Here is a 25,513-nt window from a genome sequence, read left to right as displayed (position 1 = left end):
TCTTCCCCACCCTTACTGTCTCATGTGCCACCATCTACATCTGCCCTTGTACCCCCATCCCATAGGATTTTCTGGCCACATTGACCACACCTTCTTTACCTATGCAATTGTCGCAGACTTAAATATCCACAGCTGTGCTGCTGCTGATCTCCAGTTGTGGCATTGGTTTATCACCACCCTCCAGGGAGACCTGGTCCCCTCCCCCAACACATACAACCTGAATCCAACACCACTTCCAAAGTGATCATAGCCTCTCCCAACCTCCTTGGGCGTGTCAGTGCAGATGTCCTTGACCTAATTGGCAGTGACCATGCCCGTCATCACTATCTCTGATGGTCGCCATCTCCCCCCCCATTCCTCACCCTGAAATTTCTCCTAAACTTGTTCACAACACTCCTGCGCCAACTGGAATGCCTACCAGGACTCCATACACACCTAGGTCGAACACCATGACCCTAACCTCCAATCTCCTGCTGACATCTCCCGAACTGCTGCCTTCCTCCACGGCACCTTGTCTGATGCTGTCGCCACCCATATCCCTCCCAAAGCTATCCACACTCACTGCCTGGCCCTGCCCCCACAGGCTGTCCTTCTCCTTTGTGAATCCCTTCACCTATACCAATCCTTCCTCCGCACTCATGACCGGGACACACTCACCCGCCACCGGCAATTATGATGACACATCCCCAACATGCTTACTGCAAAGAAATGTCATGCCTGGCGACAGACATGCACACAACTCAATGCCATGCTGCCAATAAACTCTTCCAAGTATTGGTCTGTTTTCTACCACCTCACTGGGAATTGCCCTACCCCACATTACCCTCTCTTCCTTGGTGACCAACCATTTCCTGATAACCTCAGTAAGGCCAACCACTTTGCCTTCCATCTATCCTACGTCTTTTCCATTCCAGATGATCCCCAATTTGATTACTCCCTCTTCCCCAACGTCATCGAATGCATGTATACCTGCACTCCTCCCCTTGCTCCTAGCTTCCAGTACTTGGGCCACACACCACCATCAGGACTTAAAACTCCCATCACTACACAGGATATCGGCCTCACACTCTGCGCTAAACGCAACACCGCTCCCGGCCACGGCCACATTACTTACCGCCGTCTCAAACACTGCCCTTCCACTGGCCGGAGTGGCCGAGAGGTTCTAGGCGCTACAGTCTGGGACCGCTCGACCGCTACGGTCGCAGGTTCGAATCCTGCCTCAGGCATGGATGTGTGTGATGTCCTTAGGTTAGTCAGGTTTAAGTAGTTCTAAGTTCTAGGGGACTAATGACCACAGCAGTTAAGTCCCATAGTGCTCAGAGCCATTTCAACTGCCCTTCCTCTTTCCTTGCAGTCCTTGCCACAGTCTACCTTGTCACTGGCTTCTACCCCAACCTGTGGAAAACCTCCTGTATCCTGATGTCCTCCAAACCCAACAAGCCTCCCTCTGATGCCTCTTTGTATCGCCCTATATGTCTCACCTTAGTGTTCAGCAAGCTCTTGGAATCCATCCTTACCCAGCGCATCCATCACTACCTCCACCACTGCACCTCCTTCCCAACACCCAATGTGGCTTTCGACTTTCCTTTTCTGCCGATGACCAATTCCTATGCCTCACTTATCTCCTCTCCCTCCAGCTTAACTCCCATCGCTCTGCCATTTTTGTCTCCCTAGACCATGAAAAGGCCTACAATCGTGTATGGCATCCTGGTCTCCTGTTTAATCTTCAGACCTACACCCTTCCTATCAACTATGGCTGTGTGATTGCCTCCTTCCTCTCCCACCACCCCTCCTATGTTACCATCCATAAAGCTAATTCCTACACCTTCTACCTCTTTGTGGGTGTGCCCCAGGGCTCTGTCCTCTTCCCTCTCCTCTGCCTCCTGTACACGGCAGATATGCCCCAAACCCCCCCCCCCCCCCTCTGGTCCACCTCTTGCAATATGCTAATGACACTACCTTCCTTGCCCTCGCTCCTACCCTTCAATGGTCCCAACAACTTCTCCAGAATCACGTTGATCTTTTTGCCACATGGTGTAACCAGTGGCTCCTCAATCAATCTACATCTACGTGATTACTCTGCTATTCACAATAAAGTGCCTGGCTGAGGGTTCGATGGACTACCTTCAAGCTGTTTCTCTACCATTCCACTCTCGAACGGCAAGACCCAGGCAATCATTGTAGGTCATACCACTTGCTCCTTCTGGCTCCCTGATTTTTCCTTTACCATCTGCACTAGTCCTGCCCACCTCTCTCGCACCCGCATCTACCTTGGATTGACTGTCACGTCACCTGGATCTCTCACCTCTGCTCTATCCAATCCAAAGCCCACAACTGCCTCCGTCTCAAACTCCTCTCTGGCTGGACATGGAGGTTGAACCCTTCTACCATTCTCCACACCAACAAATCGTTAATCTGTCCCATCCTCTGTTATGCCAGTCCTGCCTGGATATCCACCCCCACCCCAAATTCTATAAGTCCCTCTAGATCCTCGAGTGCCATGCACTGTGCCTTGCCTTCTGTATATGCCTCTCGTCCCCCATGCGGATCCTCTATGACCTGATTCCTTTCCCCCATCTGCTCCTTTTCCTTGAACATGTCCGCGTCCTCTACACCTCCTTCCAACTTGATCCCCCTCATCCCCTGGTTGCTCCTCTATTCTCCAACCCTTTCCCACTGATGCACCTTCACTGTTGTGTCCCCCCTACCCTCCACCTCTACACCCTTCATCTCCTTTCCCGAGGTGGCTTCCATCAACTCCTCTTCCTGGATGATGCCCTCTCTCCCTCGATTTATCCCTCCTATCAACTATGATCCTCGCCTCCCCCTCCCTCCCTCTGTCTTTTCCCGGGCTCCCTCTCCTCCCTTCGATCATGTTTTATCGGCACCTACCCACTCCTTGACTCCATTCTCTCCACCTGAATCCTTTTTCTTTCCCCTCCACTGTCTTCTCCACCCCTTTCTCGCATCCGCCCTGCTCCCCTCTTTTTCTGTGGCCTCTCCCTCCATTGGGTCCCCCCTTTTCCTCCCCCTCATCTGTTTGGGTCCTACCCCCCCTCCTGTACCCATATGTCTTTGTACTCTATAGTACAGTGTTTTCCATGAGTGTTCAGTGTTGTGTGTCTCCCCTTTTTAAAGTGCTGCGAACAGAAACCAGACTGTTGCTGTGTTTTTTAATTGTGTCTGTCTGTTTCCTAAGTACTTTTAATCAGCATCACTGACCTCTTTGTTTTTCATGTTTTCTTCACTACTTGTTCGCCATGTACCAGTTATAAACAGCTGCAGTTTTATCACCTCTTTTTGTTGTTATAAAAATGGTTCAAATGGCTCTGAGCACTATGGGACTCAACTTCTCAGGTCATTAGTCTCCTAGAACTTAGAACTAGTTAAACCTAACTAACCTAAGGACATCACACACATCCATGCCCGAGGCAGGATTCGAACCTGTGACCATAGCGGTCTTGCGGTTCCAGACTGCAGCTCCTAGAACCGCATGACCACTTCGGCCGGCTGTTGTTATATTTCCCCGTTATGTTTTTTAACTTTTACGCTGCCCTTCTCTGGGGTGGAATCGAAATACATTAAAGAAGAAAGAAAAACTGTCACCCTTCACAAAACCAACTCCCATCTCTTTTACCCCACTGCTGGCGTCCCCCAGGGCTCTGTCTTCTCCCCTTTCCTCTATCTCCTGTACACTGCCGATATGCCCAAGCTGATGACACTGCCTTCCTGGCTCTCTATCCTACACTTCAACTGTCCCAGCGCACTCTTCAAACCCACCTTGACCAGTCCACCAGTTGGTGTAACCAGTGGTTCCTTCATGTCAACTCCTCCAAAACCAAGGCAATCATCATAGGTCGCACCACCCACTCCCTCCATCTCCATAATTTCTACCTCACCATTTATGGTTGTCTCATCCTGCTCACCCCCACCCCAAGATACCTTGGCCTCACCCTGGACCATCACCTCACCTGGATCCCTCGTCTCCTGACCGTCCAGCAGAAAGCCCATTCCCACCTCCGCCTTCTGGAACTCCTGTCTGGCCAGACAAGGGGATTGCATCCTTCCACCATCCTCTATACCTACAAATTCCTCATCCGTCCTATCCTCTATCATGCCAGTGTTGCCTGGATCTCCGCCCCCTCCCCCCTGGCTTTCATAAGGGCCTCCAAATCCTAGAACGCAATGCACTCTGCCTTGCCTTCTGCCTTCTGTGTCCACCTTCCTTCCCCCAACATGACTCCTGTATGACCGCCTCGCCTTCGCCCACCTCCTTTTCCTCCAACATCTCCGCATCCTTTACACTGTCCTCCTGGTTTCCTCCTTCCTCTCCACCCCCACCCATTGCCACACCTCTATCGCTGTATCCCTCCCTCTCTCCACCTTCACACCCTCCATCTCCTTCATTAGGGCAATTTCCAGCATCTCCCTCTCCTGGATGTTGAACTTCGCCGTATCTACCCTTCCTACCTGACCTTGTTCTCCCTCCTCCTTCTCCCAGAGGGAATTTTTCTCCTTGCCACTCTGAGTCCGTGTACCCCCTCCTCAGCTGTTTCCTTCTCCCATTCCTTCCATCCCTGAACTCCTTTGGCGCGCCCCCCACCTCATCCCCCTTCATCGGCCCTCCTTCTCGCCTCCTTTTCCCTTCTTCCTTGTCCCTCACCCCTGGCAGATCCTCCCAGGTTATTGTTCATTATCAAGTGTTCTGTGTCAGTGTTGTGTTTGGTGAAATTATACAGTGTCATCAAGTGTTGTGGTTTTAATTGTGCGCTCAACCTGTGTATAGTCCATGATTTTTCGTGTGATTTTTTTATACTGTGGTCGACTTTTTAACTTGTGTTTGACTCCAGTGATTTTTAATTGCGCAACGAGTTGCCAGTTGTGTTCTTCTAACTTAATGACGACTTTTTAACTGTCCCCTTGGGCATGTCCCCATATTAGTGTATCTCTTAGCTCCCTCATCTCCATTTACTGCGTTTTTTATGTCCCCCTTTTGTCCCCCCTTTTGTTGTAAGCATTCCCATATTATGTAAACCCGTTTGGCTGAAGAGTGGTGGACTGTGCCGCTGCCAGCTCTCCTCTGCCCATATTGGGCAGGGGAATGAAATAATGAAATTACAATACAGAAAAAAAAGATGAAAAATGTGGCCGTTCAGCTCCTGGATTGGATGGCATTTTAAATGAAGATCTTTGCAGCCTTCCGGATATGCCTCTCCTTTTGTTCACCAAGACTTTAAACGGTTGTCTCACATCTGGCTTTTTCCTCCCTCAGTGGAAGTAAGCCAAGCTGATTGTGATCTCCAAGCGGTTCAAGGACCCTATGCTCCCCACCAACAACATGCCCATCAGCCTCTTAAATATCATGGCGAAGTTCCTTGAATCTGTGATCCCCCACCGACTTTCCCAACTTCTGGCGGTTTCTGGGACGATACGTGCTGAACAGTTTGGGTTTACTTCACACCTCTCTGCCGAATTTCAGGTCCTTCGACTCACTGAACATGTCAGCAAAGGCTTCAACACCACCAAGTCGACAGCTTCCATATTTCTAGACTTGCAAAACACCTACGACAAGATCTGGCACTACGACCTAGTGCACAAGATGAAGATGCTGACACAGACCGCTATACCAGATATCTATGTTAAGATTGTGGATGACTTTCTCCGTGGTAGGACATTCCTAGTGGCTCAACAGGGAGTGCGTTCTGGCATTCGCCAATTGTCGGTGGGCACTCCACAAGGATCGGTGTGGTCTCCCATTCTTTTTAATATCTATGTGAATGATATGCCGGTCATCCTCGAGTGCCACCTGGCACAATGTGCTGATGACACAGCACTATACACCACTGGCCGCATCACTGACGACGCGGTCGTCGCCCGCCACCAGCGACAGGTGGACGCCACCATCACCTGGTACCAGACAAACAAAGCAGCTCTTAATGCCGACAAAACTATGGCAGTCAATTTCACGAAGTGGCACCCAGTCCCAGATGCCCAGGCCCCAACGACCACCTATCTAGGGATTCGGATGGACCACAAGTTACTATTTCACTGTCATGGAGAGTATCGCCAACAAGGGGCAAAAGCTGACCAGGGCTTTGTACCCCTTCTTCTGCAGTAGGGAACTTTACCTACATACCAAGCTCCGCATCAACTAAGCAGTTATCCTGCCTGCCCTTACATATGGTTTCGCTGCATGGGCCACGATTAGTGTCACCAGGATGCAGACGTTGCAGCGCCTGCAGAACAAGGCTCTTAAGTGGAGCCTGCACGCCCTACCACTCATGCGAATTGTGACTCTCCATGAGGAAACGGATCTCGTCCCCCTCAAGAGGACCATACACAATAACGCGCGGTGGCTCTATGAGAAAGTGGATGCCCTGCGGGACACTGTCCATGGGTCACACTTCCAGGTCGCTGGCATTAACATCCAGTTCCTCTTACCATTCTAGAGGACTCAGATACTGATCTTGGCTAACGACAGACCTGGCACGCCCACTGCAGCTACATCCTTCAGCGGTACTAGCCCCACATTCTACATCCAATACTTTCCCACCCTACCTGCCCCTGTTGGCTGTGTTTTTCTGTCTGACTGATGTCATACTGTCACCGTTGGAGGGTGGTATAGGACTCCCAGTCCCACTGTCACACCTCCACAGTGTATTGCAGTGACGCAGCGTCCCTGCCCTGTGGATGAATTTACTGCCTCACAACACAGTTAGACCGCGAAAGGCCGGTGATGCTGTATGCTACCATATCACACAGGAAAAAAAAAGGTGATTAAAGTAAAACATTGTCAATCAAAGCAAAGTAGGCATTGGGTACGAAATCGCTCTGCCAGTTAAGTATACAATTCTCAATGCTCCCTATAGAATATCCAGTTTGAGATAAATGCTGTCTCAAAGCAGTTTTGTTCCGTGGCTGTGAATGTTCTTTAAAACTTCAGTTAAAAGAGCGTCCCATCTGACCAATATAATATTTCAAATTCAAATGGCTCTGAGCACTGTGGGACTTAACATCTGAGGTCATCAGTCCCCTAGAATTTAGAACTACTTAAACCTAACTAACCAGGACAACACACACATCCATGCCCGAGGCATGATTCGAACCTGCGACCGTAACAGTCGCGCGGTTCCAGACTGAAGCGCCTAGAACCGCTCGGCCACCGCGGGGACGATATAATATTTGTCACAGTTGCTGCAGTCAATCCTGTATACTCCAGAGCCATTAAATTTGTCGTACTTTCTTTTCAGTTTATGTTTTATTCGACATGTTAGCGTGCTGTTAACTTGAAAGCCACATCTGACATCAGATTTTTAAAAACATTTTTTTCTATTTGCAGGGACATTTTGCCCATTAAATGTCATAGGAAGGGTTTTGTTCTTTCTATACTGGTTCTATTTTGTATGTGTGTGTGTGTGCGCCTCCTGTTTGTTATACGTTTCTTTAGCCTACTGTAGGGGCGCGTGACGTCATTTACAGAAAAGCCGTTACCTACCGCAATCTGCTTTAAAATGCCGATTTCTTTACGTATTTCGCTTTCGTGGCTACTGTACGGCAGTTTGTTTTGAACAGTAGTGCTGCTGACAAGATGACCCTTGCATATGCTGTTATTTATTTATATTTGACGATGCTGGTGCTCAATTTGCTTTTAACATTGACGATGCCACTATGGGTGCAGTACGTTACGCCATTGTTTTTATAAAACAAGTATGCCTCTTCATACTTAACTGGTTCAAATGGTTATGAGCTCTAACGGAACTCAATGCCCCTATCACTACACAGGATCTCATTGCTACACTCCGCACGAAACGCAACACCGCTCCTGGTCACGATCGTGTCACCTACTGTCACCTTCGTGAAGCTCCTGTCTCTTTCCTCTCCACGCTGGGCAGGCTCTACAATGTAGTCCTGTCCATCGGTTACTACCCTGACCTGTGGAAAACCTCCCATATCCTGATGTTCCTGCAACCTGGTAAACCACCGTCCGCCGTCTCCTCCTACCGTCCCATCAGCCTTACCTCGGTCTTCAGCAAGGTCCTGGAATCTATCCTCACCCGCCGCATCCACCAGCATCTCCGCCAGCACCGCCTCCTTCCCATTACCCAGTGTGGCTTTCGGCCGTCCTTCTCTTCCGACGACCTTCTCCTTCACCTCACTCATCTCCTTTCCGAACAGCTTAATTCCCGTCGCTCCACAATCTTCCTCTCCCTAGACCTCGAACGTGCTTATGACCGTGTATGGCATTCCGGTCTCCTCTTCAAGCTCCAAACCTTCGCTCTTCCCATTAACTATGTCCGTCTTATCGCCTCCTTTCTCTCCCACCGTCCTTCCTACATCACCATCCATAACACGGATTCCTACACCTTTTTTCCCTCCACCGGTGTGCCCCAAGGCTCCGTCCTCTCCCCCCTTCTGTACATTTTATATACGGCGGACATGCCACCGCCGTCACCCCCCATCCACCTTCTCCAGCTGACTGATGACACCACCTTCCTTGCCCTTGCCCCCACCCTGCAGCGCTTCCAACACCTTCTCCAATCCCATCTTGACTGGTTCACTGCTTGGTTGCTTGGTTGCTCAAGGTCAATCCCTCCAAAACCCAGGCGATCACTGTAGGCAAAACCACCCCTACCTTCCGCCTCCTTGATTTCTCTCTCACCATCTATGGCCGTTCTATCGCCCTCACCCCCACCCTACCCCCTGCGGGTCTGGGGTAAGAATAGGCCCGAGGTATTCCTACCTGTCGTAAGAGGTGACTAAAAGGAGTTTCAACCGTTTCGGCTTTCCATGTGATGGTCCCCCTTGGGGTTTGACCTCCATTTTTCAAAATTCTACAGAAGTACAAGCCTTTTGGGGAAGGACGCCTTACATGGTGTATCACTGGTCCTCAGTGCACTAAGACCTTGGCACTCAGCATTGTAACGGCGTTGTAACCACACCCACTATTCCTCAAATTGGGCCTAAACGCCTGATGGGTTGCACAAGTTACGCCCATAGTGCGTCCCCATCTGCACCTACGATCATGATGGACTTTCCATGGCACCTGAAATCCAGCACGGTAGCCAGCCCGTTGTGGTGGGGTCGTCATGTACCCTCTAGGTTGTAGCCCCCTGACTACACAGGGATCGTACTGCCGATACCTGAGCTGTACCCTCCCCATGTCGGCCAAGGAGTAGATGCCCGCCTCCTTGGGGCATCAGGACTCCCGGCAATGGTCATCCTGCCAGGTGGCCCTTGCTGAGGCTGGGTGGCGCCAGTGGGGAGAGCCCCTGGTCGGAGTGGGTGGTATCGGGGCGGACGTTTCGCAGATGAAACATTAACATGTATCAGGCTGCTCTGCGGCCGAGTCTTTTAAAAAGAAATGTACTGGCTCTGGTTCTGGTTCTCCTGCCCTTTCCCCCTTGGCCACTCCCTGGGAGGAAGGACAGGCCCGCCGGCTTGGGGCGAAGTACTTTCCCCGCTATTTAGTCTGTTCTCGGATCGATGGGGGGACGTTCGCCACTTCCAAGCCCATGTTCTTTATCCAGCACATCGGGGATATCTTCGGGGAAATCGAGGCTCTCAGTAAAATGCGTTCGTGGTCCGTTCTTATAAAGACCACCTCCGCCACACAGTCGGCGGCGCTCCAGGCGTGCGACCGACTAGGGGACATCCCAGTGTCCATTGTCCCACATCTGGCACTGAATATGACGCAGGGGGTTATTTTTCATCGGGACCTCCTGCTGCAAACTGATGAGGAGCTCAGGGCCAACCTGGAGCGCCGAGGCGTGCATCTCGTCCGGCGAGTCCAGCGCGGTCCCAAAGACCGTCGTGTCGACACCAGGCACTTTATCCTCGCCTTCGAGGGGGACGTTCTCCCAAAGAAGGTAAAGGTGATGTGCTACTGGTGCGACCTTACGTCCCGCCTACTATGCACTGCTTTTGGTGTTTGCGCTTTTGGGCACATGTCGTCATGGTGTGAGGCTGAGCCCCTTTGTGGCGATTGTGGACGTCCTCTTCGTGAGGAACATACATGCACCCCACCACCTCGGTGCGTCAGTTGTCCTGGCATCCACTCACCTAGATCATTAGACTGCCCCGCGTATCAGATGGAGAAGAAGAATCAAGAATTAAAAACTTTGGATCGTCTCTCTTATTCTGAGGCCAAGAAGAAATATGACCGCCTCCATCCCATGACGTTGACAACTTCGTTTGCCTCAGTCGTGTCCACTCCTTCCACAGTATCCTCACCCCTATCCTGTCCCCCCTCCACCTCCTCAACCCCTTCCGAGGTCTATGCCTCCGCCTCCCAAATCCCTCCCTTCCAAATCCTCCTCCCTCGCGGCCCCTGCCCCCTCTGCCCCAGGAGCCATCCTTCCTCCTCCTCCCCCTCTGCCACCTGAGAAGCGATCCTCTTCTCAGGCGCCCATCGGGGAAACGATCTGGACCCCGGCTTCCAAGGTCCGGTGTTCCAAAATGGACCCCGCGCGTGAGGACCTTCTTCAGGTCCAGCCCACCATCCCCGTGCCTCATCGGACTTCCAAGAAGGCCTCCAAGAAGAAATCTTTATCCCCCTCTCCACCCCGGCGCGTTTCGTCTGACGCTCCATCCGCGAGTCGCCGCTCCCGGCCGTCCTTAGTTTCGCCGGGACGCTCTGCTGCCAGGCGCTCAGCTGGCCTCTCGTCGGCGAAGGATGCTGCCCCTCTTACGCAACCCGGGAAAGCGGCCGCAGCTGGCGACGACTCGATGGAACAGGATCCGCCTCCCACCGGTTGTAGCGTTGTTCCCTTGGAACCTGGCCATCCGCGGCCGTCGAGGTGACCCACTCTTCACCCGTTTCGTTCCCCCGATTTTTCTGACTAGCAATGGTTTTGTTCCATTGGAACATAAGAGGTATTCGATCTAATCGGGAGAAATTACAACTGCTCCTCCGCCTGCACTGTCTGCTCGTCCTTGGTCTCCAGGAAACCAAGTTGCGCCCAACTGACCGTATTGCTTTTACCCACTATACCTCGGAGCGGTCTGACCTCACCCCTGCGGACGGTATTCCAGCTCATGGTGGGGTCATGTTGCTCGTTCGGGACGATGTCTATTACCATCCCATCCCATTGACCACCCCACTCCAAGCAATAACTGTCTGTATTACTCTTTCTGCCTTTACTTTTTCTGTTTGTACCGTCTACACTCCATCGTCATCCGCAGTTAGTCGGGCTGACATGATGCACCTGATTGTTCAGCTTCCTCCGCCGTTTTTATTGTTTGGCGACTTCAATGCCCATCATCCCCTTTGGGGCTCTCCTGCATCCTGTCAGAGAGGCTCCCTCTTGGCGGATGTCTTCAACCATCTCAATCGTGTCTGCCTCAATACTGGCGCCCCGACTTTCCTCTCGGACTCTACTCATACCTACTCCCACTTGGACCTCTCGATCTGTTCTACCACTCTTGCCTGTCGGTTCGAGTGGTATGTCCTTTCTGACACCTATTCGAGCGACCACTTCCCCTGTGTCGTTCGTCTCCTACACCACACCCCATCCCCACGTCCTTCGAGCTGGAACATACCGAAAGCTGACTGGGGACTTTACTCCTCCCTGGCGACCTTTCCGGACCACGATTTTCTCAGTTGTGACAGTCAGGTCGAATACCTCACGGCTGTTATCATCAATGCTGCCGAACGTTCCATTCCTCGTACTACCTCTTCTTCACGTCGCGTTTCCGTCCCCTGGTGGAATGAGGCTTGTAGAGACGCTATCCGTGCTCGCCGACGTGCTTTACGCACCTTTCGCCGCCATCCTACGTTGGCGAATTGTATTGGATACAAAAGACTCCGAGCGCAATGCCGTAGACTCATCAAAGACAGCAAAAAAGCTTGTTGGGCCTCTTTCACCAGCTCCTTTAACAGTTTTACTCCCTCTTCTGTCGTCTGGGGTGGCCTGCGCCGGCTGTCGGGCATTAAGGCCCACTCCACGATACCTGGCCTGACTTCAGGTAATGAGGTACTTGTGGACCCTGTGGATGTCTCCAACGCCTTCGGCCGCTTTTTCGCGGAGGTTTCAGGCTCCGCCCATTACCACCCTGCCTTCCTTCCCAGGAAAGAGGCAGAAGAGGCTCGGCTACCTTCCTTCCACTCGCTGAATCTGGAAAATTATAATGCCCCCTTTACTATGCGGGAACTCGAACGTGCACTTGCACTGTCCCGGTCCTCTGCTCCGGGGCCAGATGCCATTCACGTTCAGATGCTGGCACACCTTTCTCCGGCAGGCAAAAGCTTCCTTCTTCGTACCTACAATCGCGTCTGGACAGAGGGTCAAGTCCCCATGCGTTGGCGTGACACGGTCGTTGTTCCTATACCCAAACCCGGGAAGGATAGACACCTTCCTTCTATTTACCGCCCCATTTCTCTTACAAGCTGTGTCTGTAAGGTGATGGAGTGCATGGTTAATGCTCGGTTAGTTTGGATTCTTGAATCTCGACGGCTACTTACCATTGTTCAATGCGGCTTTCGTCGCCGTCGCTCCGCTGTTGACCACCTTGTGACCTTGTCGACATTCATCACGAAGAACTTTTTGCGAAAGCGCCAAACGGTAGCCGTGTTCTTCGATTTGGAGAAGGCTTATGATACCTGTTGGAGAGGAGGTATCCTCCGCATTATGCACAGGTGGGGTCTACGCGGTCGCCTGCCCCTTTTTATTGATTCCTTTTTAACAGATCGAAAGTTTAGCGTACGTGTGGGTTCCGTATTGTCCGACGTCTTCCTCCAGGAGAACGGAGTGCCTCAGGGCTCCGTCCTGAGCGTAGCCCTTTTTGCCATAGCGATCAATCCAATTATGGATTGCATTCCACCTAATGTCTCGGGCTCTTTTTTTGTTGATGACTTTGCGATCTACTGCAGTGCCCAGAGAACATGCCTCCTGGAGCGCTGCCTTCAGCGTTGTCTAGACAGCCTATACTCATGGAGTGTGGCAAACGGCTTCCGGTTCTCTGAAGAGAAGACGGTTTGCATCAACTTTTGGTGATATAAAGCGTTCCTTCCGCCATCCTTACATCTCGGTCCCGTTGTTCTCCCCTTTGTGGAAACAACTAAGTTTCTAGGGCTCACGCTGGACAGGAAACTTGGTTGGTCTCCGCACGTCTCTTATTTGGCTGCCCGTTGTACACGTTCCTTTAATGTCGTCAGAGTTCTTAGTGGTTCATCTTGGGGAGTGGATCGCACTGTCCTGCTTCGCTTGTATCGGTCCATAGTCCGATCAAAGCTGGATTATGGGAGCCTCGTCTATTCGTCTGCTCGGCCATCCCTCTTACGCCGTCTCAACTCTATCCACCATAGGGGGCTACGACTTGCGTCCGGAGCATTCTACACTAGTCCCGTCGAGAGTCTTTATGCTGAAGCTGCCGAATTACCATTGACCTATCGGCGCGACATACTGCTTTGTCGGTATGCCTGCCGGTTGTTGTCAATGCCCGACCGCCCCTCTTATCAGTCCTTCTTCGCCGATTCTCTCGACCGTCAGTATGGGTTGTATGTGTCTGCCCTGCTGCCCCCTGGAGTCCGCTTTCGTCGCCTGCTTCGACAATTGGATTTTGCCCTCCCTACCACCTTCAGAGATGGTGAGAGCCCGACACCACCTTGGCTCCAGGCTCCGGTTCATATTTATCTCGACCTCAGCTCGCTCCCGAAGGAGGGTACTCCGGCTGCAGTGTATTGCTCACGGTTTGTCGAACTTCGTGCGCGACTTGCCAGTCACACCTTTATTTACACTGATGGCTCCAAATCTGACGATGGGGTCGGCTGTGCCTTTGTCGTCGGGGCCGTCGCCTTTAAATACCGGCTCCTCGACCAATGTTCCAGCTTTACGGCCGAGCTTTTTGCTCTACATCAGGCCGTTCAGTATGCTCGCCGCCACCGCCATTCATCGTATGTACTCTGCTCTGATTCACTCAGTGCTCTTCAGAGCCTTGGAGCTCCATATCCGGTCCATCTCTTGGTGCAACAGATCCAGCGGTCCCTCCATTCTTTTGCTGCAGATGGCTCTCCTGTCAGCTTTCTGTGGGTTCCCGGCCATGTAGGAGTGCCTGGGAATGATGCTCCTGATGCCACAGCCAAGGCTGCAGTCCTCCTGCCTCGGCCAGCCTCCCATTGTGTCCCGTCATCTGACGTTAGTGGGGTTGTTTGTAAGAGGCTTGTGTCGATGTGGTGGGATACTTGGTCATCACTTCAAGGAAACAAGCTCCGGGCAGTAAAACCGTTCCAAACTGTTTGGACAACCTCCTCCTGACCATCTCGGCGAGAAGAGGTCCTTCTGACCAGGTTGCGGATTGGGCATTGCTGGTTTAGCCAGCGCTACCTGCTCTCCGGTGACCCAGCCCTGCAGTGCCCTTGTGGTCATGCATTAACAGTGCGCCATGTTTTATTGTCGTGTCCCCGTTTTAGTGAATCTCGTGTTGTCCTGTCTCTGCCATCTACTTTACAGAATATTTTAGCTGATGACGCTCGAGCAGCTGCTCGTGTTCTTCGTTTCATTACTTTGACTGGCCTGTCCAAAGACGTCTAACTCTTTCACTTATTTTATCTGCATCTTTGTCAGAACTTTCTGGTGTCCCCCCCCCCCCCCCCCTTGAGTTTCACTAGATTCCATGTGCTCTAACAATTGTGACTGGGCGCTAATGACCTCAGTAGTTGAGCGCCCTTAAACCCCAACAAAAAAAAACCCCACCCTCAAGTACCTTGGCATCACCCTCGACCGTCGGCTCTCCTGGACCCCCCATCTCCGGACAATCCAAGCCGAGGCACGCTCCCGACTCCGTCTCCTCAAGCTCCTTTCCGGCCGTACGTGGGGTCTGGAACCCTCCACCATACTCCACACCTATAAATCCCTCATCCGCCCTATCTTTTGTTACGCCCATCTCGCCTGGATCACCGCCCCCCCTACCTTTTATAAATCGCTTCAAATCCTTGAACGCCATGCTCTCCGCCTCGCCTATCACATCCGTCTCCCATCCCCCACGCAGATCCTGTACGATCTCATTCCGTTCCCCCACCTCCTCCTTTTCCTTGAAAGGATACGGATCGTGTACACCTCCCGCAAACTCGATCCTCCTCACCCACTTGTCTCGCCCATCCTCTCCCACCCCTGCCCACTGCCGCACCTGTATTCCCACGTCCCATCCGGTCTCCATCTCTCCACCCTCCTTACCCTCTCCCAAGGTGGCTTCTGCCAGCTCCCTCTCCCTGATGATGCCCTCCTCCCCTCCATCTACCCCTCCTACCAACTTTGATCCTCCCACCCTCTTCCTGTGTTTGCTCCTTTGGGCACCCTCCCTCCCTTCTCTCCCTCTTCCCTCCTTCCTCCATTTCTCCCCACTCCTCCCCCGGGCTTCCCCTCCCCTGTCCCTCTCCTCCTCCCCCCATCTCCTCAGCCATTGGCATCCTTGTTCTCCCCTCTCCCCCACCTCACCCTTATTCCCCTCATGGCAGGTCCCCAGACTCGCACACACTAAGTGGACATTCATGCGCCAGAGATCATCGCCATCAGTGTCTCGTGTGTGCCGTCGTGTTTAGTGTTCAGTGTTCACTGTCACACTCCCTCGTTCACCAGTGCCATCGACATCTTCAGTGTTTGTGCTTCGCGTCAACAGTTTGTAGTGTGGATTGTCATCGAGTGTGAACGGCTTCATGTTTTTTATGTTCCTTTGTCTACTGGTTTTTCCCCGCTGTTTTGTTCCAAACCATGTGTCTTCTCTGTTTTTGTCATTGTACTATCTTTGGCTGAAGAGCGGCGTATTGTGCTGCTGCCAGCCTACCTGTTCTACGGGTTTTAAAATCACAATAAAGAAAGAAAAAAAAATCTGAACACTAGGCGACTTAACTTCTGAGGTCATCAGTCGCCTAGAACTTAGAACTAATTAAACCTAACTAACCTAAGGACATCACACACATCCTTGCCCGAGGCAGGATTCGAACCTGCGACCGCATCGGTCGCTCGGTTCGAGACTGTAGCGCCTAGAACCGCACGGCCACTCCGGCCGGCTTCTTCATACTTAAAGCACAGAAATGTATATGTATGTTATGTATGTCAGTAGTACTTTTCATTATGGTCCATTTAATTGTTTTAAGCTGTAGAGAATCTGCTAATGTATTCATGTTTTCCAATATTCTGCTGCAGATCTGAAGATGGTCATTATAGACCGAAACCTGTAATCTGTTGACAAAAATTTTGTGGACATAGACCTAAAGTAAAGGAAATTTGTTCTATATTCGGATCACTGTTTTATTCTCGAAAATGTTGCAGCTTGTGAAACATATGTAAACTGGCAATCATGGGCGTACCCAACGAGGGGCAGGGGGGTGGGGGCAGTTGCCCCCACCCTAGAAGATAGTAGCACTTTTTCACTAGTTTACTGTTTTATTTAATAAGAAATTCTGCATGTTTTCTCGGATTGTACAAGTGCGTTCTTGTATTTAAAATGTTTATTAAAAGCAGTTTTTCACTGGCTTACTGTTTTATTTAATAAGAAGTGCTGTATGTTGTCTCGAGTCCTTGTTTCCTGAGAGACTAGTATGACCTGCCCCCCCCCCCCCCCCCCCCCGCCACAGTTCAGATCCTGGGTACGCCCTTGCTGGCAATCTTGATTTCCCTCACATCATACGCGACATTTGGTGAAGAAAGTAATGTGATACTAACTACAACTACGTGAACACTGATAATTCACTCTTACGCCAATTGGCACCAAATATTATCTCTGACCTTTAGAATCGGTAGATGGCCAATGTGCAGCTGAAACTGGTTGTGATTGTTATTCTTTCTTAACTGTATCTAAAACAGAAGTGTGTAGTATATTAATTATATCTCTACATAAACAGAATGTAAATTAAAAAAAAAATTATCTAGACAATGGACGTAAGTTTGGAGGTGCCCCTCGCACTTTTTTGAGAGAGTACAAATAATGAGGAACTGTAAGTCTACTTGTGTGTCTTTGTGTTTCAGTGGTGAAGTGCCAGACTACAGACCCACATGTGCGGTGTTCAAGCCAGTCCTAGCGATTTATTATCTCTTTCACCCCCTGTAGTTATTGTTAGTGTGAAAAAATGTTCAGCTGTAGCATAGTTCAGAGTCAGTGTTAAACTGTAGGCCGCTACTGGTTATGTCAGTACTAAAGTCAGAGGAAATCAGTGGCGCACTACCTCCAGTGGGGTAGGTCCTGCTAACGCACTGTAGTGTTCAAACTGACCTTCGGGTTGATGACAGCGTGACCTTTAAACCTACTTACCCAGGATATCAATGAAGGTGAAATTGGATAGAATAAGATTCTGCAGATTTCCGCCTATGACACACAGCAGTGGTAGGACGCCTGCTTCAAAGTCGAGCGTGAGTCCATCACAGTTGGTGAGTGAGAGGGCGCACAGGTTCTCGAAGAGCATGAACTTGTAGAGGGCCTCGGAGGGCAGCCAGGCGTTGGAGAGCGCGACGGTCTTGGTGTCGGGGCAGAGGCGCGTCGCAGAGTCCAGCTGGTGCTCCTGCGCGCGCTCCGTTGCCGACAGCAGCGTGCTGAGGCGAAGCCGCTCCGGCCGCGGGCTGCCCTCCTCCGACAGGCGGATGCCCAGCCCCGACAGCAGGCGGTGCTCCAGCTCGTGGTCCCACGTCTCCAGCAGCTCCAGCGCCTGTGCAGTCAAAAATGTAGCATGACTCCAGTTCGTCGTCTCAGGTCTCCAGTCTGTCCGATCAAAAATACACTATCTGTTCAAAAGTATCTGGGCCACTAGATGTCATGAGATGTGAATCCGTCAATGTAAGTATTGTGCTGTCAGTAGAGAAGCAGTAACAGCAGAATGGGTCTGTCAGGAAAGCTCAGAGACTTCGAATGCGGATGAGTCACGGGATGTCATCCGAGTAACAAATCAATCGGGGACATTTTGACCCTTATAAAGGTACCCAAGTCGACAGTTGGTGATGTGACTGTGAAGTGGAAACGCAGGGGATGAACCATAGGTTAAGCCAATATCAGGCAGAACTTGCAAAAAATGGCGTGAAATCAGTGGTGGGAAACATTTATGAGTTCCAGAGTGCTACTAGCATTCCAGTTGGCAAAACGATTGTGCATAGGGAGTTAAAAGAAAGGACTAAAATGGCCGAACACATGCCCATAAGCCACACATTTCTGTAGTCAATACTAAGTGACGCTTGAGGCCATGTAAAGAACGACGCCACTGGACAGTGAATGCATGGAAACGAGGGTTGGGAGTGGTGAATCATGCCATACTCTGGGTCAATATGATAGAAGAGCTGCGTGCCGGATGAGGATGAAATGATGATGAAGACAACACAACAACCAGTCCCTGAGCGTAGAAAATATCCGACCCAGCCGGGAATCGAACCTGGGCCCGTAGGACGGCAATCCGTCACGCTGACCACACTTTTTTTTTTTTTTTTTTTTAAAATCTTATTTTGTTCACTTTTGTTCGTTGCATCTGCTCGGGGCGGACGTCGTAAGACATCCGTTTATGTTCGTTGTTGATCGATTAACTCGGTTTTTTTTTTATTGTAGAGGGCAGCTAACCCTCTGACCGAACACGCTGAGCTACCGTGCCGGCAACCACTCAGCTATGGGGGTGGATACTATGGAGGTGGTGTTATGGTATGGTTTTTTTTTTCATGGTTAGGTTGTCGTCCCCTTGTTATCCTTAAGACAACGCTAAATGCGGAAGAGTAGGAACACATTCCACAGCATTGTCTATTTAGTTTAGAAACTTAGCCATTTCGGAAATTCTCCTATCCCTGGCTGAAAGCCAGTGATAATGGCCTTTTGGAAATCACATAAATCGCTCAGTTTCTGCATTATGACAACGACTACACTGTTTTCCGCTCCCCCGCCCCCTCCCCGATACGCTTTATATACACTCCACTGCTAGTGCTGCCACCTCCCGTCTGTGAGTGATTATTGCTCGTTGGCGTCGAACACAGGCGGTGGTCGCGTTAATGTGACTAGAGCGTGTAATACTTCTGTGGGATAATTAATGCTAGAGTGGGAAATAACCCCATTTCAGTAGTAGTGCGAACAAAGGGAGAGAAGACTGTAATAAACAAAACGCGACAGCAAGGAGATAGACTATGTAATCAAAAGTATCCGGAAACCCTCAAAAACACACGTTTTTCATATTAGGTGCATTGTGCTGCCAAATACTCCACATCGGCGACCTCAGCAGTCATTATACATCGTGAGACAGCAGAATGGGACTCTCCGCGGAATTCATGGACTTCGAACGTGGTCAGGTGATTCGGTGTCACTAGTGTCATACGTCTGTACGCGAGATTTTCACATTCCTAAACATCCCTAGGTCCACTGTTTCCGATGTGACAGTGAAGTGGAAACGTAAAGGGACATGGACAGCACAAAAGCGTACAGGCTGACCTCGTGTGTTGACTGACAGAGACCGCCGACAGTTGAAGAGGATCGTAATGTGTAATAGGCGGACATCTATCCAGACCATCAGACAGGAAGCCCAAACTGCATCAGGACCCAGTGCAAGTAATACGACAGGTGGGAGGTGAGAAAATTTGGATTCCATGGTCGAGCAGCTGCTCATAAGCCACCCATGATACCGGTAAATGCCAAACAACACCTCGCTTGGTATAAGGAGAGTATACATTGGACGATTGAACAGTGGAAAACGTTGTGTAGAGCGACAAATCACGGTATCCAATGTGGCGATCAGATGGCAGGGTGCAGGTATGGCGAAAGACCGGTGAACGTCATCTGCCAGCGTAAGTAGTGCCAACAGTAAAACACGGAGGCGGTGGTGTTATAGTGTGGCCGTGCTTTTCATGGAAAGGACTTGCACCCTTGTTGTTTTGCGTGGCACTATCATAGCACAGGCCTACATTAATGTTTTAAGCACCGTCTTGCTTCCCACTGTTGAAGAGCAATTCGGAGATGGCGACTGATTCTTTCAACGCGATTGAGCACCTGTGCATAACGCACGACCTGTGGTGGATATTTTACACGACAATAACAACCCTGTAATGAACTGGCCTGCACAGAGTCCTGAGCTGAAACCTATAGAACACCTCTGGGATGTTTTGGAAAGCTGACTTCGTGCCAGGCCTCACCGACCGACGTCGATACCTATCCTCAGTGCAGCACTCCGTGAGAAATGGGCTGCCATTCCCCAAGAAACCTTCCAGCACCTGACTGAACGTCTGCCTGCGAGAGTGGAAGCTGTCATCAAGGCTAAGGATGACCCAACACCATATTGAATTCCAGCATTAGCGATGGAGGGCGCTACGAAGTAGTAAGTCATTTTCAGACAGGTGTCCGAATATTTTGATCACATAGTGTACATGTCTATCATAGATTATGTAATAACCAGCGACAAACTAGAAGGAATAGCAAGAGACTCCAGAGTTTTTAGGAGATACGATGTGGGATCCCATCATTTTGTAGTAATAAGCAAAATAAACATGTTCACAAAATGGAAGAGGAACTGGAAGTTACCAAAAGAACGAAAAGATGATGAAATTTCTAAAGTATGTTTGCTTAACGAAGCTGGGGTGTGAGACCTTTATCAAAGATGACTATACAGCAGAACATATCAAGCGCGAATGGAGCAATATAAGGAAAACAATAACGAAGGCTGCTGATGAGGAAAAGGATATGATGAAAAAGGGGCCTCAAAATCAGAACATCAGACATTGGAGCGAGCATAAAGCTCAACTATAAAGCTTACCTTTTATTATCTTACTAGCCCGGAAAAAGAGGACCAACAGAAGAGCAACTCAAACAGCAGCAACATCTGCCCCAGGAGCATGAGCGACTGCGCCAGGAAGTAATCGTTAAACCATTTAGGAATCATTGGTCGAAGAAATAGGTGTCACCACGTTTGCAACCTGTGAATGACTGTAACGAAATAACCTCATGTCAGCCAGCTCCATTGTAATTATACCAGCAGGAAAGTAGCAGGCGAGATGTGGGACCAGCAGCCGTAATTACGACAGTGGTTCATAATCCTAGCGCTGCTCCGGCGAGCCATCCGGTGGTGATAACACGGACCACCGTAATTATTCACCCACCCAGAAACACGGTGGATACTCTCAGGGGAGAGGATGCGCACGGTGTCGCCTTTACTGATGGCCGCTGTCGACATGCTGCCAAGCACCGTGCTTCAGCCTCGCGAAGAGCCACTTCGCCATTACTGGTGCTACTCAAAACTCCACGAAACATAGTCACGTTGTGGCATGCTTAGCGCTGTTTCAGGGAGACAATTATTGAACTACATGAAAAAAAAAGTAAGTTAGTTACAAACTACGGCGTGCACATACTTCATTCAACACGTAAACGTCAATACAGTTATTGGGATTGAGGTTATGACATGTTCGATATGCCTGCGATCATTAGCGACGATGTGGCGCAGACGAATAGCGAAATTCTGCATGACCCGCTGAAGTGTCGGAACATCGATGCTGTCGATGAGCTCCTGAATAGCTGTTTTCAGTTCAGCAATGGTTTTGAGGTTATTGCTGTACACCTTGCCTTTAATATAGCCCTCGCAAAGAGGGGCGCATGTGTTCAAATCCGGAGAGTATAGCGGCCAATAGAGGTTCATGCCAGTGACCTCTGGGTACCTCAGAGCCAGAATGCTGTCCCTGAAGTGCTCCTCCAGGACATCGACCCTCTCCTGCTTAGATGGGTTCGAGCTCCGTCTTGCATGAACCACATCTTGTCGAAATCAGTCACTTTGGATAATGGGGATGAAATCATCCTCCAAAACCTTCATGTACCTTTCGCTAGTCACTGTGCCATCAACGAATATCGCACCGATTATTTCGTGACTGGACACTGCTCACCACACATTCACCCAATGAGGGTGAAGAGACTTATGGATCGCGAACTGCGATTTCACAGCCCCCAAGTGTGCCAATTTTGCTTAATGACGAACTCCTTCAAATGAAAGTGGACTTCATCGCTAAACAAACCATAATGCCATAATGCACATACGAATTCCCATCGTACCTCGCGGCCAATCGTGCAGTGTGAACGTCCTAACGCAAACCGTTTAGAAGTTATGCGATTTTATTTTATATACACTCCTGGAAATTGAAATAAGAACACCGTGAATTCATTGTCCCAGGAAGGGGAAACTTTATTGACACATTCCTGGGGTCAGATACATCACATGATCACACTGACAGAACCACAGGCACATAGACACAGGCAACAGAGCATGCACAATGTCGGCACTAGTACAGTGTATATCCACCTTTCGCAGCAATGCAGGCTGCTATTCTCCCATGGAGACGATCGTAGAGATGCTGGATGCAGTCCTGTGGAACGGCTTGCCATGCCATTTCCACCTGGCGCCTCAGTTGGACCAGCGTTCGTGCTGGACGTGCAGACCGCGTGAGACGACGCTTCATCCAGTCCCAAACATGCTCAATGGGGGACAGATCCGGAGATCCTGCTGACCAGGGTAGTTGACTTACACCTTCTAGAGCACGTTGGGTGGCACGGGATACATGCGGAGGTGCATTGTCCTATTGGAACAGCAAGTTCCCTTGCCGGTCTAGGAATGGTAGAACGATGGGTTCGATGACGGTTTGGATGTACCGTGCACTATTCAGTGTCCCCTCGACGATCACCAGTGGTGTACGGCCAGTGTAGGAGATCGCTCCCCACACCATGATGCCGGGTGTTGGCCCTGTGTGCCTCGGTCGTATGCAGTCCTGATTGTGGCGCTCACCTGCACGGCGCCAAACACGCATACGACCATCATTGGCACCAAGGCAGAAGCGACTCTCATCGCTGAAGACGACACGTCTCCATTCGTCCCTCCATTCACGCCTGTCGCGACACCACTGGAGGCGGGCTGCACGATGTTGGGGCGTGAGCGGAAGACGGCCTAACGGTGTGCGGGACCGTAGCCCAGCTTCATGGAGACGGTTGCGAATGGTCCTCGCCGATACCCCAGGAGCAACAGTGTCCCTAATTTGCTGGGAAGTGGCGGTGCGGTCCCCTACGGCACTGCGTAGGATCCTACGGTCTTGGCGTGCATCCGTGCGTCGCTGCGGTCCGGTCCCAGGTCGACGGGCACGTGCACCTTCCGCCGACCACTGGCGACAACATCGATGTACTGTGGAGACCTCACGCCCCACGTGTTGAGCAATTCGGCGGTACGTCCACCCGGCCTCCCGCATGCCCACTATACGCCCTCGCTCAAAGTCCGTCAACTGCACATACGGTTCACGTCCACGCTGTCGCGGCATGCTACCAGTGTTAAAGACTGCGATGGAGCTCCGTATGCCACGGCAAACTGGCTGACACTGACGGCGGCGGTGCACAAATGCTGCGCAGCTAGCGCCATTCGACGTCCAACATCGCGGTTCCTGGTGTGTCTGCTGTGCCGTGCGTGTGATCATTGCTTGTACAGCCCTCTCGCAGTGTCCGGAGCAAGTATGGTGGGTCTGACACACCGGTGTCAATGTGTTCTTTTTTCCATTTCCAGGAGTGTAGTTCAATAATTGTCACCCTGTAACAACACGCATTTACACTACTAGCCATTAAAATAGCTACACCAAGAAGAAATGCAGATGATACATGGGTATTCATTGGACAAATATATTATACAAGAACTGACACGTGATTACATTTTCACGCAATTTGGGTGCATAGAACCTGAGAAATCAGTACCCAGAACAACCACCTCTGGCCGTAATAACGGCCTTGATACGCCTGGGCATTGAGTCACGTAGAGCTTGGATGGCGTGTACAGGTACAGCTGCCCATGCAACTTCAACACGATACCACATTTCATCAAGAGTAGTGACTGGCGTATTGTGACGAGCCATTTGCTCGGCCACCATTGACCAGACGTTTTCAGCTGGCGAGAGGTCTGGAGAATGTGCTGGGCAGGGCAGCATTCGAACATTTTCTATATCCAGAAAGGCCCGTACAAGACCTGCAACATGCGGTCGTGCATTATCCTGCTGAAATGTATGGATTCGCAGGGATCGAATTAAGGATAGAGCCACGGGTCGTAACACATCTGAAATGTAACGTCCACTGTTCAAAGTGCAGTCAATGCGAACAAGAGGTGACCGAGACGTGTAACCAATGGCACCCCATACCATCACGCCGGGTGATACGCCAGCATGGCGATGACGAATACACGCTTCCGATGTAAGTTCACCGAGATGTCGCCAAACACGGATGCGACCATCACGATGCTGTAAACAGAACCTGGATTGATCCGAAAAAATGACGTTTCGCCATTCGTGCACCCAGGTTCGTCGTTGAGTACTCCATCGCAGGCGCTCCTGTCTGTGATGCAGCGTTAAGGGTAACCGCAGCCGTGGTCTCCGAGCAGATAGTCCATGCTGCTGTAAACGCTGTCGAACTGTTCGTGCAGATGGTTGTTGTCTTGCAAACATCCCCATCTGTTGACTCAGGGATCGAGACGTGGCTGCACGATCCGTTACAGCCACGCGGATAAGATGCCTGTCAGCTCGACTGCTAATGATACGAGGCCGTTGGAATCCAGCACGGCGTTCCGAGCTTTATCAAAGTCGGAAACGTGATGGTACGTATTTCTCCTCCTTACACGAGGCATCACAACAACGTTTCACCAGGCAACGCCGGTCAAGTGCTGTTTGTGTATGAGAAATCGGTTGGAACTCTCCACACATCAGCACGTTGTAGGTATCGCCACCGGCGCCAACCTTCTGTGAATGCTCTGAAAAGCTAATCATTTGCATATCACAGCATCTTCTTCCTGTCGGTTAAATTTCGCGTCTGTAGCACGGCATCTTCGTGGTGTAGCAATTTTAATGTCAATTACTGTAGAATTTGCATGCCGCCTGACGGCGTTCAAAAATTGCTCTGAATACTAAGGTACTTAACATCTGAGGCCATTTGTCCCCTAGACTCAGAACTACTAAAACCTAAACTAACCTAAGGACATTACACACATCCATGCCCGAGGCAGGATTCGAACCTGCGACGGTAGCAGCAGCGCGGTTCCGGACTGAAAGAGCCTGGAACCGCTCGGCCACAACGGCCGACCCTGACGGCGTGGGTCCATGGTTGTTCTATGGAAAGGGGAGGGGGTAACAGTTTGTTTTTGGTCCTCTCTCTCTCTCTCCCTCTCTCTGTCTACACCCTCCCCCAAAAAGTAACTTCCCGAACTTCGAGAAGACATGGTACGATGTCAATGTAATTTCGCACAAGTATATACATCGGCGGGTATGTAAATGATTAGAGTTGCAATTCTGTTTGACAGGTAGAACAGCCACCAGAGTGCGTTACATTGTTCTTGCATACTGTTGCTGTCAGGTCTGGAAGGGTATATGTGGGGCGTGAAATGTGTCAGATGTTGAGTGATCGCTATGAAGGGCACAGGGGTGCTACGTAATCGTGTAAGACAGCGTTATCAGCGCCTGTCACAGTCTGATAGGGGCCTCATTATAAATCTCCCGTTTGGCCGGCTGGTCGAATCACGCATTATCCATATTTGTGGGGCATTGGGATGTGATAATGGACCACTGTCGGA

At 50.7% G+C, this 25,513-nt stretch overlaps 1 protein-coding gene across 2 annotated transcripts in view; it reads right to left on the bottom strand.

The window, feature by feature from the left end:
- LOC126469954 (uncharacterized) overlaps positions 1–25,513 on the bottom strand; it is a 676,617-nt gene that overhangs the window by 42,866 nt on the left and 608,238 nt on the right. For both annotated transcript variants that reach the window (XM_050097364.1, XM_050097366.1), the window contains exon 5: positions 17,245–17,635. In XM_050097364.1, coding sequence (XP_049953321.1) covers positions 17,245–17,635 — 391 coding nt within the window. The remainder of the gene's footprint in view (positions 1–17,244; positions 17,636–25,513) is intronic.

Source organism: Schistocerca serialis, chromosome 3 (genome assembly GCF_023864345.2).
Source record: "Schistocerca serialis cubense isolate TAMUIC-IGC-003099 chromosome 3, iqSchSeri2.2, whole genome shotgun sequence".
In the NCBI taxonomy this organism is placed as follows: Eukaryota; Metazoa; Arthropoda; class Insecta; order Orthoptera; family Acrididae; genus Schistocerca; species Schistocerca serialis.
Note: the sequence above shows the minus strand (reverse complement) of the source record. Positions and strands in the feature narration are given on the sequence as shown.